The 14,379-nt window shown below is 41.2% G+C and overlaps 1 protein-coding gene across 4 annotated transcripts in view; it reads left to right on the plus strand.

Annotated features, from left to right (window-relative positions):
- The window catches only part of LOC126473954 (protein pigeon), a 500,491-nt gene that overhangs the window by 71,725 nt on the left and 414,387 nt on the right, over positions 1 to 14,379 (plus strand). For all 4 annotated transcript variants that reach the window (XM_050101320.1, XM_050101319.1, XM_050101322.1 and 1 more), the window contains exon 2: positions 5,318 to 5,466. In XM_050101320.1, the coding sequence (XP_049957277.1) occupies positions 5,318 to 5,466 (149 nt within the window). The remainder of the gene's footprint in view (positions 1 to 5,317; positions 5,467 to 14,379) is intronic.

Genomic DNA, 14,379 nt, shown 5'->3' on the forward strand with positions numbered 1-14,379 from the left:
TACACTCAATGTCTCAAGGATTGTCTCAAAGATGACTTAGAATGTTGACTTGGTACTTAGTAATTTCTGCAGCAAGAACAAATGCAATTTATGGAATGTATTACTTTATTGAAAAACATGTAAAATACAATGAAGTACAGGTTGTACAATGAACACATCGACTGGATAACAGTAATACAGGTTATGGAATAGGCCAAGCACTTGTTTGCAATCACTTAAATAGTATTGTTTCATTGGCAGTCACCAGAGCATGCCAGGAGGCCAACCCAGATAGCCCCTCTGAATGGGCCTGTGAACTGTGGATGTGCGGTCTCTGAAGTTGTGTGCATCATAAGTGGAGGTACATCACCCCTTCCTTCCAGTTGTGGGAAAACCACATACATACATAAAATCACTAGGCAAAAAATTACTGGTACAAAAAAAGCACTGGTACCATGAAAGGAGAAAAAAAGCAAAAGAAAGGGGAAAAAGGCACTTATCTCTCACAAGGCACTGAGACTAAAAGTCATGGGGAACACCAGTGACAACGCTGACGTCCACTTTATCGCCCAACGACAGTGACTGCAGCAGCATGCAGTGGGCAGGCACCAGTGAATAGGGGTAGATGTGATGAGGGGCTGGTTTGGTGTGCCATCCCACCTCTTGTGAGAGGTTGTAGGGCCTGGACCGGGGATGACATCTTGATAGCGATGTCCTCTTTGAGGTCAGCAGTTGGCACCAGAGTCATCAGCGGGGTTGTTGGAGATGATGGCTGCATAGGACCCAGCAACAGAGGTGGTGGCAGCTGCGGCATCCATTGCAGAGGGGGCTGTGTCGGCGATGACAGTCAAGGAGTGCAGGAACCCCAGACAGTAATCTTCCAGGCAGCGACCCCCATTTTGGTGCAAACTGACCATCTGTAAACCAGGAACAGGCATTGGCAGCATCGAGAGCAGGGGAGATGGTGGGCCCTCCAGAATAGACAGTGCTGTGCACAGCCACAGCTGGTTGAAGTGACAGGATGACCACCCGTAAGGAGTGCACACAACGCACAGGTGCAAGCCCCGATGACGCTCAATGAAGGCATGAACCCAGTTGAGCCGGTGGCCAAAACCACAAGCCCTGACAGACGCACCTGGCTGGAACTGTTGCAGAACCAGTGTGGTCATTGGATGTGGCATTAGATGAAGTAGGTAAAAGAGGGCCCGTGGGTGACACCTATGTGGCAGCTTTACTGGGCTTTTGTCCTCAACTGGAGTGAAACAGTACCAACTCAAAAAATGGTTTGACACAGTTTCAGGTGACCTGCCAGATACATCTAAGTTTTAAACATCTGAACAAAGTGTTCTTCCTCATCATTAGACAGAGGATGAGATGGGTGAGCTGAGAGATGGCAAACACCACTAGCCTGACAAAAAGATGTATGCTGTGGATGTGGATAGACAATGCACCATGTAGGGAAACTTGGAATAGATGTCCACTACAATAAGCGAAGACTGATTTAGGAAGGACCCAGCAAAATTGACATGTAGACGCTCCCACGGATGCCATGTCATCAGCCAGGATGAAAAAGTCATCTGCGAGGCCACATGTTGCTGAACACAGTAAGTACAAAGCAATGATAAGCCATGTAATATCCCCCTCTATGCCCGGCCATCCCCCAATGACCAACATGCAGAAGCCAGAGTACATTATGGCATTAGGAAGCAGGAATCACAACCTGAGGAGCTGCATCCTCCATAGCTAACAAAAAAACTCTGTCAAACACATAATGACAGTGCGCAAGGAATCTGAGGCACTAGTCGGGGGTTTTTCCAGCCAACAGTGCTGCACAAAAGCGAGGAACCAGCTAAGTACAGGATCCACAGTGATGACGAATGCTATAGTGGCACTAGTGATGTTAAAACCATTGACCATGTTGTGGTTCTCAATATCTAAATAGAAACAAAGCAACTCATCGTGATTGAACTCATGGTTCAACCAGATCAGAAGGCGAGATAAGGCATCGGCATTGGTGTATTGCACCGTCAGCCAGTAATGGATCTGATAATGATAATGGGAGAGAAAGAGAGTCCACTGCTGCAAACAATGCTCTGCCTGACTGGTACGGATGCCGAAGGGTTAAAAAGAGTAACCAATACCTTGTGCTCTGTGATTAAATGGAACTTTGAACCATACAAGAAGACATAAAATTTCTTGATGGCGAACACAATCACTAAAGCCTCCTTTTCAATCTGAGAATACTGCTGTGAACGGGAGTTAAAGTCTTAGAATCATAAGCAGTGGGTCATTCAGACCCATCTGCGTATTTTTGCACCAACACCAAGACCATGCTGAGAGGCATCTATAGCCAACAAGAAGTGCTGACCCAGCTGAAAAGTGGTCAGACATGTGGCAGATTGAAGCTTAGATTTAAGCAAAGAGAACACTCAGCCACAAGCTGGGGATCACGGAAAAAAGGCACATTTTTACACAGAAGTGTGCATAGTGCCTGAGCAACAGTGGATGCGTCCTGTAAAAAATTATGGTAGTACGCAACTTTATCTAGAAATGCCGACAGTTCCTTAATGGACGTTGGTTGCGACAAATCTGCAGTTGCATCAGCATGGTGACGCAATGGCTTGACCCCTGTGTGGTATACCTCAAAACCTAGGCACTCAGTTGATGATGGCTGGAAAAATTGATATTTTTTGAAATTGCACTTTAGCCTCACAGACAGCAAAACAGAAAACAATGATTGGAGTTTGATAATGTGTTCTTTGGGGGAAGAACCCAAAATAGCGATATTGGCGAGGTAATTGATGTAGCCAGGTGCAGAGGCTGTCAGCTGTTCTAAAAAACTGAAAAATTGTGGGCGTGCTAGTGATGCCGAAAGACAAGTGTTGTTATTGGTATAGCCGAAAGTTGTATTGACAACGAGAAGGTGCCTAGTGGCCTCATCCAAGGGGAGCTAGAAGTCCACTTCTGATAAATTGATCTTGGAAATGTAGTGGCCGCCTGACAATTTTGTGAGCAACTCATTGGGGCAGGTCAGAGAATATATCTATCATGAACTGTGCATTAATTGTGACACTGAAGTCACCGCAGAGGTGAAGCTTAGCCGTCAGCTTCTTAACAATGACCTGTGGTGTAGCCGATTCACTGGAGGAAATAAGCCAAATGACATCGACTGATGTCAGATTATCTAATTCGGCCTTGACAGAGTTGCACAACACAACAGGCACCTGTTGGCCCTGAAAAAAATGAGGGCGGGCAAACTCTTTCATAGTAATGTGGGCCTGTCAAATGGTAGCACAGCTGAGCCCAGGGGAAAATGGAGATGAAAACCCAGAGCAGAGGGACTCCAGTTGCTGATACAGAAACAGATCTGACACTAAATTTAGCTAATTGGCAATGGAGATACAGAAAGCACTAAAAGCGTCTCACCCAAATAGGTTTGCAATATGGAAATGATCCACAACAAAGAAGGTGAAAGGGTAAACAAAAGATTTGTAAGAGACAGGAGCAGAGAACTGACCTATGGTCAGAATCTACTGTTTAATGTAAATAACAAACTTACGTGAAATGTGAGATGAGGGGAGCCCACGTCCATGTTTACTAAAGCTGTGCAGCCCCTGTGTCCACTTGCATTTATAGCGGTTTATTAAACACACACAGGTCAATAAACAGTTTGTTTGGAGAAACAGTCATTGTAGCAACACATTTTATGTCAATCAGTACCACTGTGTTTTGCCACGTTTGAAGAGGAGTTACACACTGATGCAATGTGGTCTTTCTTTCAACACTTACTGCAAACTGCCCAGTGCTTAGTGCACACAGCATGCTCATATTGAATAAAGCTTTATGGACAAGACAGAAGTAGGGAACGTGGCTGCTGCTGTGTCATGGCCTGTTGCTGCTGTGATCATAACCGACACTGCCTCATGTGACGCTGAGTCGTAGGTTGTACTCCTGCAATGACTTCCCCATTATCCTGAGCACTTACTGCATGCCTAAGAGTGGTTGACTGCAATTTCTGATACCTCTTCACACACTGCAATCTGACTGCCTGTGGTCGGTGTCACTTCAAAGGACTTTGCTGTATCGAGCACATCCATAAGCTTCGGATTCCCACATTGACGTGCTTTTTCACAGACTTCCCTATCCAGGACCAGACAAATAATATCATCATTCACCACATGATTAGTGTAGGATTCATGATGGTTACTAGGGACAAATTTACAATGATGGCTCATCCCATGTACTTCTGCAGCCCAGGCTTTGTAAGATTGGTTTGGGTGTTTCTGACAATGGTCACGTGTCGCAGTGACATGTGTTCTATCACAGTAATAGGTTGAGAGAAGCCTGCATATTTCATCAAATGATGAACTAGCCGGTTGTTGTAAAGGCAAAAGTTGCTACAGCAACTGATAAATGCACGGTGAAAGCAAGCCTGACACAGGTTTACATCATCCATGAGAAAAACCTCAAAATGTTGGTGTAACCTTGTCTTGTAGGGGGGAAAGTAAACCGCCACAAAAATGCTGATGCCACTTGATTTAGAATAGTGGTGAGAGCCTGTTGATGTTCCACAAAGGCTTGCTGCTGGACAATGAGATGTTGGAATATTTCTTCCATTGAGATGTTTGTCAAGTGACTTAGCATTGACACTAAGGTGTAGAGAAAATGTAACCCTCACTTGTTGCCAAGTTCGCTACAGCAAGAACAAATATGATTTATGGAATGTAGTACTTTATAGAGAAATGTGTAAAATACTGTGAAGTATAGGTTGTGCACTGAACACATTGATTGAACAACAGTAATACAGGTTACAGTATAGTCCAACCACTCATTTGTAATTGCTTAAGTAATACAGTTTCTTTGGTGGCTCACTGGAGAGTGCCAAGGGGCTACCCAGGTGGCCTCTTTAAGTGAGTTTGTGAACTGTACGGACAGGCTTGTGTTATGAGTGAAGATACATCAGTAATGAACTGTTTGAAAGTGATTTTAAAATTTTTATGAATTGTTAAATTATGATACTAGAATGCAAGTACTAACTGCGAAAGTATGTTTCTGGTAAATATTAGCTTGTGATGTCAGCTTGCACATCACTGCTATTTATATGTCATCCTTGATATTAAAATGCTATTCTATCTAATGTTACATTACAAAGGTATTAGTTCATTACATAATTTTAATTATATTGCAAGTTGATTTTAAATGTGACAATTTAGTTCTTATCTAGACTGTGTTCTGTGAGTGTTCACCAGATTTATAGAAGTACTTATATACAGAAAAATGTATTCTGTGACATATATGTCATTTGAAATAAAAAGAGATTTATTTCTTTATTTTTTAGGTACTGTCAGAGAATGGAAGCCGTTGGGTCAGGAGCAAGATGGGTGCCTAATAATAGGATGGTGGCTGGAACTGCAGACTGAAGATGAGAACTGTCACAAACTTCAGACTTACATTGGAAAATACTATCATGAAGGCAACAGTTTAAAGGTTTGTCACATAATACATAACTCAAGACTGCTCCATAACTTTTAATTAGAGCACAGCTTGTGGTGATGAACATGAATATCACACAATCAACATAAATGTTTACTGGGTATGGTGCTATGTTGTATTATAAAATTACTGTCACTAACGTTTTGGTCATGGTCATGGTGGTCTTCATCTGTGTGTACTGGTATAATGTGTTGCCCAGTGTCCATTATATTTGTCATGTCCTCCTAGTGATTGTGAAATTGCATCTCATTTTTGGAAACAATTGATATTATTGGTCTCCTGTGGTGGAAGGAGTGGAAACTTTGTTAGATTGCTTTCCATTGGTGGACGGAGTGGGTATGTAGTGTTTGTTGCTTCAGTATAGCATGAACCATGACTGGCAGGCATCAGAGAACGGGGTTTTCCTCCTGGTTGACATTACTCGCTCAGCGGCAGTTTCTCGATTGTAATGCTCATGTTTCAAGTTGTATCTGCAGTCTGTAGGGCTCTGATGGCTGGCAGCCAGTGAGGTATAAGTCTATAGGGAGTCTCTCTGTTCATGTCATTATGACATTTTAATGTTGCAGAGGCCTCCTTGGTCTTTCACTTGACCACTTCTTGCTGCTTGGCGAGCACACAGATTTAACTGAATTTCATTTTCCTGCCACAGTTTTTCTGATGTTTGGTCTCCCAATGTGTAGCACTCGTGCTCCCATGTGTGTTTTGCAGCTGGCATGCCAATTTCTCTGCTGTATATGTCTCCACACTCAGAGTCCACATTGCACATATCTGCAGTAGATGGAGCTTCCTTCACATAAGGTAAGCACGCTGCTGGCTGCAGTTGATCTATGTCCTGCCTGTCTTTCATTCTTTTATTGGTTTTTGTAGTTCTGTGTATTAGTTTGGGATGGTAACCATCAGGCAGGGACATTAATGAGTGGGCAGGTGGCTTGAATTTGTCTGTGTTGGGTGATTGTGAGATACAGCATGGAAGTACCTGTCCATATGTGTTGGGTTTTAGTAAGCTCTATGTGATAGTGTCCCATCCAGTGTCATTAATATGTTCACTTGTTTGAATATTGATAAAACATGTATAGTTCTGCCTTACTGGCATGGACCATACGATGAACAGTTTGTCCATTGGAGCTGAACTAAGTGCCATTGCTTCAAATAAAGGCACCTGTTAATATGTCAGCTGCTAATGAGAAGAGGAGAGAACTCAATGCTAAACTGTCTGTCTGTGATATTTTCCTCATGATTTGAAGCAAGTTGATAACAAAAATAGCTCAGTCTGGTCTGGCAGATCAGTTTCATATAGTGACAAGTTTCTAAATAGTGTTTTATGTCGAAGCTAACCATGAGATCCATTGTTAAAATTGTCTCTCTCTTTGTGCGTATTAAACACACTGGACAAAAGGTGTTAGTCCCTCAGAAAACACAATGCTAATATCATGTCAAACTAACTCTAGTATTGAATTTAACTCTAGTATTGATAACACTGTCAATTCACAAGTTTCTTCTGGTATGCCAGAGCCATCTGAAGCCACTCATTGATAATTAGATCCAATAGAGCTACTGAATTACAGAAATATTGACTACTATTTTCAACTAATGTTTCAAATAGTTTTCATTTGATCTGTGTCTGAGTGATTTAACAGGCAAGTTGAGATGTGATAGGATGTCTTACACCCTTGTCAAACAGTGAATGTGGGCATGCAACTGTCATCATGAAGAACAAAGAACGACACTTTGTCACCAAGAATGTTGAAATTAACATCCTTGTCCACATTCGTGGTACCCTGAATGAGTGGACCCAAGTCATTGTATGGAAAATGCCCTCAAAACATTGCAAAACCACTTACAGTGAACCATACCCTCCACACACTGAGGGTTAAATGCCTCATTGGATTGCCAGTCCACTCTAAATCTTACATAATTGGAAAAGTGGCAATCCGCAACTTGTCAAATCACACTACACGTGTCCAGTGAGGTACTCTCCAGTTTTTGTGTTGTTTGGTCCATTTAACATGTGTGCTTTATGTACTGCTGTGAGCAAAGGCCTGTTGCAAGATACTCAATTTTACATGTTCGTTGCATGCAGTTCACTTCAAAATGGTCACTCGGAATGGTTGAGGTGGTCCTGCAATTACTGAAAGCAGTAATTTCTACGATTTGATTCCGATTGTCATTGACAAGGCTTGACACTTGCCTCCGCCACTCTCAGTTATGATATTTTTTGTACAACCACCTTGCTTATGTAGGCAACTTCATTCAGAATGTAGTTATGAGCAGGTCCAAACACAATAGCTGCTTTCTGCCATTCTCTTATGTCTTCACATCATTCCATCCTAGTCTGTTGGTTCAAATGGCTGATTGGCATATATACATCATTTAACAGCCATTACTTAAGTCAATGGCGAATGGACACATGGCCACCATGTACCAGTTCTGCACTGTCATTAGCACTCCAAAGTAATTAATGTGCTCTTTGAAACAAATAACTAATATTTTGTTTGGGGAGTTTATAAAGTGTGTAGAAGGCTTTATGTAAGAACCTGTTTTGCCAACTAGATATCTTAATTTACAAACTGAATAATGGATGCGTACAACTTAAATATGTTACAGCATTAAAACTAATTAAGATGCTTGTACCATTTTTGGCTTATGTAACGCATTATTTCGCAAAGTTTTTGTATTATCACAAAATAGGGGAGATAGTGCCACAGACATGATACGTGAATTGGAATGGCAATCATTAAAACAAAGGCATTTTGTGTTGCGACAGGATCTTCTCATGAAATTTCAATCACCAGTTTTCTCCTCCGATTGCAAAAACATTCTGTTGGTGTCCACCTACATAGGGAGAAATTATCATTTAAGAGAAATCAGGGCTCGCACAGAAAAATTTAAGTGATTGTTTTTCCTGTGCATCGGTCAAGAATGGAATGGTAGAGAGACAACTTGAAGGTGGTTCATTGAACCCTCTTCCAGGAGCTTTATTGTGAATAGCAGAGTAATCACTTAGATGTAGATGTAGATGCCGCTCAATCAGATTCAATATGTGCATCTTTGGTGAACACACAACAACCATGAAAGTTCCTGGCAGATTAAAACTGTGTGCCCGACCGAGACTCGAACTCGGGACCTTTGCCTTTCGCGGGCAAGTGCTCAACCATCTGAGCTACTGAAGCATGACTCACGCCCGGTCCTCACAGCTTTACTTCTGCCAGTATCTTGTCTCCTACCTTCCAAACTTTACAGAAGCTCTCCTGCGGAGAGCTGTGAGGACCAGTCATGAGTCGTGCTTTGGTAGCTCAGATGGTTGAGCACTTGCCCGCGAAAGGCAAAGGTCCTGAGTTCGAGTCTCGGTTGGCCACACAGTTTTAATCTGCCAGGAAGTTTCATATCAGTGCACACTCCACTGCAGAGTGAAAATCACATTCTGGACTCAACAACCAGTTTGTATTCAAGTTCTATCCACACTCAGTATAACATACCCACATCAACTGTGGCTGTGGCAGCAATGATTCAGTTCTTTAAATCTTCGATGTGGTTGACAGGCATTTGGTAGACTGTGTCTTTGAGGTACCCCCATAGAAAGAAGTCCATCAGTTTAATGTCAGGTGACTTAGGAGGCCAGGGAATTGAGCCATCCCTGCCAATAACGTGATCTGAAAACACCTGATCTACAACATATCACACAATCTCAGCCTAGTGTGATGGTGCATCATCTTGTTGGAAAATGACAGTGTCTTGGTGCTCACTCAGTTATGTTAACACTAACAGCTCTAGTATATCAAGGTAATTGTTAGAGTTAAGTGGGCTTTTTCCGAGAAAAAAATTGTTCCACAATGCATTCAATCATCAAACGGCACCACACATTCATTTTCAGGCTGTCACACGCTTCTTCCAACACATATGCAGATTGGTTGTGCTCCAGATCCAAACATTGTAACTGTTTACTGGACCACACACATAGAATGTTGTCTCATCAGAAAATAATAGATTGTTTAGAAAATTTACACCTTGCTCTAAATGGTAAAGAACATCCACAGTGAACTGCATACCTTATGGTTTGTCATCTGGTTTCAATGCAAGCAATAGCTGCAATTAGTATGGGTACGTCTGTAATTGTTTCCAGAGGACCCGGTGCACGGTCACCTTTGGGGTTTGCAGCACCTGTGTCACTCCAAACAGACTTCTCAGGTGAAAAACCAACCATATCCATTCTGTTTTGGCTTCACTTGGTCCAGATCATCGATTATGATGCTTCATGTCAACGCTTTGTGTCTGTGTAAAATTCCTGTACCACCAGTGTATTGATGTCTGTGAGAATGAGTGCTTCCTATTCCATATTTGGAAGTTCCTTTGAACCTGGGCCTTTTCTTAAAATGTTGTCATTATACTTCACTCATGACAACCTGGAGCACACACAAACAAAACTTTGTGAGTTTGTCACATAAGCCAAACATGGTGTGAATACCTTAATTAGTTTGGGTGATATAAGGCACTGAAGTTGTTGCATACCTTTTGAGACACACTGTATGTTGCCAAGTTGTATGCTGTGTAAGTTGATTACATTTACTATCGCACACTATGGCCTTCATTGTGTATTTTTGGTACTCCATAAATTCTAGGCATGAGTGAAATTCTTTGCTTGAGTCCCTTGACTATGTCAGCCTCAGTTCCTTAAGGTCTTTGTCTTTAAAACTAACTCAACCATAGAGTGCTCCCTCGTTTCTTTATAAATGGATTAGGATCAGAGAGGCCATTGAAATATTAAAACAACCTAACAATATGAATAAGAGGATTGCTATAAGCTTGCTCTTTCTTGGTTGCCAGCTATCAGAATGCAATAAGCTGCTTAAGCAATTTGAGACAAGAGCATTACCAGGAAGAAACAGCTATTGCATCACCCATGTCTAGCATGAGGAAAACAGGAATCTACACCCCATTTGCCAATGACTAACTGTCATGACTCATACTATATGGGGAAATAGACATCAGCAGATCCCCACTCCCTCTGGCACAGGAAAACAATCAATTAAAGTTTCTCACATCTTCACCACAGGAGATGAATAAAGTCAGTGGTGTTCTGAAATTGTGATGTAATGTCAAGCTCAATAGAGGGACGTGATGAAATAGCCAGTGTCCTAAAAAGAATATCTGTATTTTGAACTCATATATTTGTTAAGCTGTAAGACAGACAACTATGAAGCCTGGGACACACATTTACGAATCTCTAAAATTTAGGTTACAGATGTTCAATATGCCCTTTAGCAGCAATATGAACAAGATCACATTGGTACTCGAATGCCTCCAGTAATCAGGTAACCATGCCCATCGTCAGTGATGTTATGGCAGTATGAATCCAGCTCTTCAAGTGTTCTAGGCTATGTGGTAGTGTTGGTGCATAAATATTGTCCTTAATGAAAACCCATAGGAAGAAATCACAGAGCATCAAATCCATTGACCAAGGAGGCCAAATGAGAAGTCTGATGACTTTTCCAAGGCTCAGTAGAGTTTCATTCAGATATTCATGCACTTTGTGACTCTAGTGATGGTGTGCCCTGTCTTGTTGAAAAATAATTTTCCCTCATTCAGCCTCGGATACAACTAGTTTTGTTATACAGGGTGAGTCACTAACTATTTCCACCAAGAATAACTCTGAAAGTATGATAGGTGCAACATGAAGAAACGTTTATACTGCTGAATTAAACTTCAGAGAGAATAATAGGTAAATGATGATACACAAACAAAAAGGGTTACAGAACTTTAAATGACTGCTAAGTTTGAGAGTTTAATATGGTGTGAATCCCTGTGTACTCTAGTATCAGCCTCTAAATATCATAACACTGTGGCAGCGGGAGGGGGGTAATTATTCTATCTCCTTCCATGTGGTGTGTATTTTAAACATATAATCTATTTAAGACATAGAATCCATAATGGTTGCTAGAGAACTATGACAGACATGTTTCCTAGTAATTATGTGCCATACACAACTGCTGGGTGATGTATCTTATGATTATACAGGGAATGGGGGAAGTGGTACATATAATTATTTGAAGAAGGTTTGTACATTCCTCGCCACATATGGCTGGGTACTTTCCTGCAATAGTATGACATGTGGAGATACTGTGAAACATTTGTGATTAATTGTTACTGATCAAATTGTCCTCAAAATGTGAAACTCAGTTCGTGTATCACACACTGGCAAGAACAGTGACACAACTCAAAAGTGCAATACTTGAGGAGAATAATCAACTGTGAATACAGAATGACATATTCATATCAATGTTGCATAGAATGTAATGAAATTTACTGTCTAAAATACTTACTTGTAATTAAAACGAAGCTTATACTGTTTCAATATAAGTAGTGTTGATTTCTTTAATTCTATTTTTCTTGGGTATTGCACTTTTGAATTGTGTCAGTGTTCTTCCTGGGGTACGTTGTACTCACTACCTGCCTGTCCACCACAATTGTCCCATGTACATTACACAGCTCGCAATAATGCATACTATCAGACTTGCCACTAAGGAGCACTCAAATGAAAAGGTACAAAACCTCGTAACAACCAAACCAGTTGAAGAACATGTGCTGCTGTGGGATAACTTAGCAAGACATCTAGACCCTGGTAGCATGCATTATCACCTCCCCGTAAAACATTCAAACCTTTGCCCTCAGTGGGCAAGGTGGTGCTCATCATCTTTTCAACATCCAAGGTCTGATACTCATTCAGTTCCTGGAGCATGGAAAAACCATTAACAGTGACATGTACTGTGAAGCACTCCATAACCATCAAAAGCAAATGAGATGGGCTGCTCATGAAGGGAATGATTCTGCTACACAATATAAAATGCACATCCAATGTTCCAGTCTCACACAAAATGCAATGGCCAAGCTCAAATGGGAGTAGTTTGACATCTGCCCTACAGCCTGGTACACTAAATAAACATATCAGAGGAAAACACTTCAACTCAGATGACAATCTGAGGCGCACAGTGGGTGACTGGCTCCTGTCACAGTACAGGAATTCTGGGAGCAGGTAATTCTTCAACTCATGGAACTGTGGGATAGTTGTGCTCAGGCCTCTGGTGATTACTTTCAAATAAAGATTTCAGTTGCACCCATAGTGTAGTTTCGTACACCCCTCATATAATGCCATCACTAAAGAACAGGTTAAAGTGGGAGTCACCCAAAAGGACTACATTTGGTTTACCACCTAGCACACCAACAATTCTGTTTGTGTGTCCATTGCAATCTGTGGTGTTTCTGTTTTCTGGACAATAAATAAATGGTCTGTGTGCCACCAGTCCAAGCTGCAGCATGTAACTTCAAACTGTTGAAGCAGACATGTTCATACCTGTTGAAGAGCTCCACTATTGTGGCAACAATTTGGACAAAACAGTGGAACATTGCAAATAAGAGGATGGTTATTCCTCATTTTGTTCCAATTGTGTGGTCCAGCACCCACTCATCACTGCATATGACCCTCTTCTGTCCACTGTGTGCATACATAGTTCACTACATTTGCTGTATGCCTTGCACAAGTTGAATCAGAGGTGACAAAAGAATTACACTAGGGATACTACACTTGCTTTAAAATTTCCACTTTTTAATGGACTGTCTTTGACTTAGCTTGAAGTGACTGTGGTCTTTCCAGTTACATAAGACAGGCTGCTGCTAAACCGACATGTACTGGTTGATCAAACAGTCAGTATAAATTTGAAAAATTAATAAACCATGGAATAATGTAGATAGAGAGGTAAAAATTGACACACGTGCTTGGAATGACATGGGGTTTTGTTAGAACCACCCCATATTGCTAGACGCGTGAAGGATCTCTTGTGTGCGTCGTTTGGTGATGACGTGTGCTTAGCTGCCACTTTCGTCATGCTTGGCCTCCCAGGTCCCCAGACCTCACTCCGTGCGATTATTGGCTTTGGGGTTACCTGAAGTCGCAAGTGTATTGTAATCGACCGACATCTCTAGGGATGCTGAAAGACAACATCCGACGCCAATGCCTCACCATAACTCTGGACATGCTTTACAGTGCTGTTCACAACATTATTCCTCAACTACAGCTATTGTTGAGGAATGATGGTGGACATATTGAGCATTTCCTGTAAAGAACATCATCTTTGCTTTGTCTTACTTTGTTACGCAAATTATTGCTATTCTGATCAGATGAAGTGCCATCTGTCGGACTTTTCTGAACTTTTTTATTTTTTTGGTCCTAATAAAACCCCATGTCGTTTCAAGCATGTGTGTCAATTTGTACCTCTCTATCTACATTATTCTGTGATTTATTCAGTTTTCAAATTTATACTGACTTTTTGATCACCCGGTATATCATTCATGAAAAGCTTAATCAGATGCATTTCATGAAAAGCTTAATCACATGCTGATACAAGGTTCTACATGCCCTCCATGTTTGGATTCACATGAGCCTTTCTTTCTGGGTAACATTAATGAGTGTTAGCATAGTAAAAAAAAAGAAGATAATATAGTGGAAATGAAAATTAATCTTCGTATATAATGAAGATTTCTGACCAGCATAGAGCTCTGTTAAACTGTAACCACAGTATTTATTTTGGCCTTTCAATAAATTCCATAATCTGCACATGACTGTGGAATTTAGTTTCACATACTATTATCAACTAAAACACTTTATTACCAGGATGTATTTTGTTTTGTAAATCCGTAGATTTTCTTTCTGGTCACAGCTGTGCTCAGCTTTTATTGACACAGAACAAGAACAGTTCACACACGTAAATGAATGGAAAGTCAACAGAGTGGCCTAGTGGCTGTTGACTAGCACAAAATGTGATGTGAAAGGTTTCCTCACAAATCAAGTCCATGCAACTTGTAGGTGACCAGTCCAATCCAGAATGCATGATTATATTCATATCCACCTGCAAAGTA

Source organism: Schistocerca serialis, chromosome 4 (genome assembly GCF_023864345.2).
Source record: "Schistocerca serialis cubense isolate TAMUIC-IGC-003099 chromosome 4, iqSchSeri2.2, whole genome shotgun sequence".
Taxonomy (NCBI): Eukaryota; Metazoa; Arthropoda; class Insecta; order Orthoptera; family Acrididae; genus Schistocerca; species Schistocerca serialis.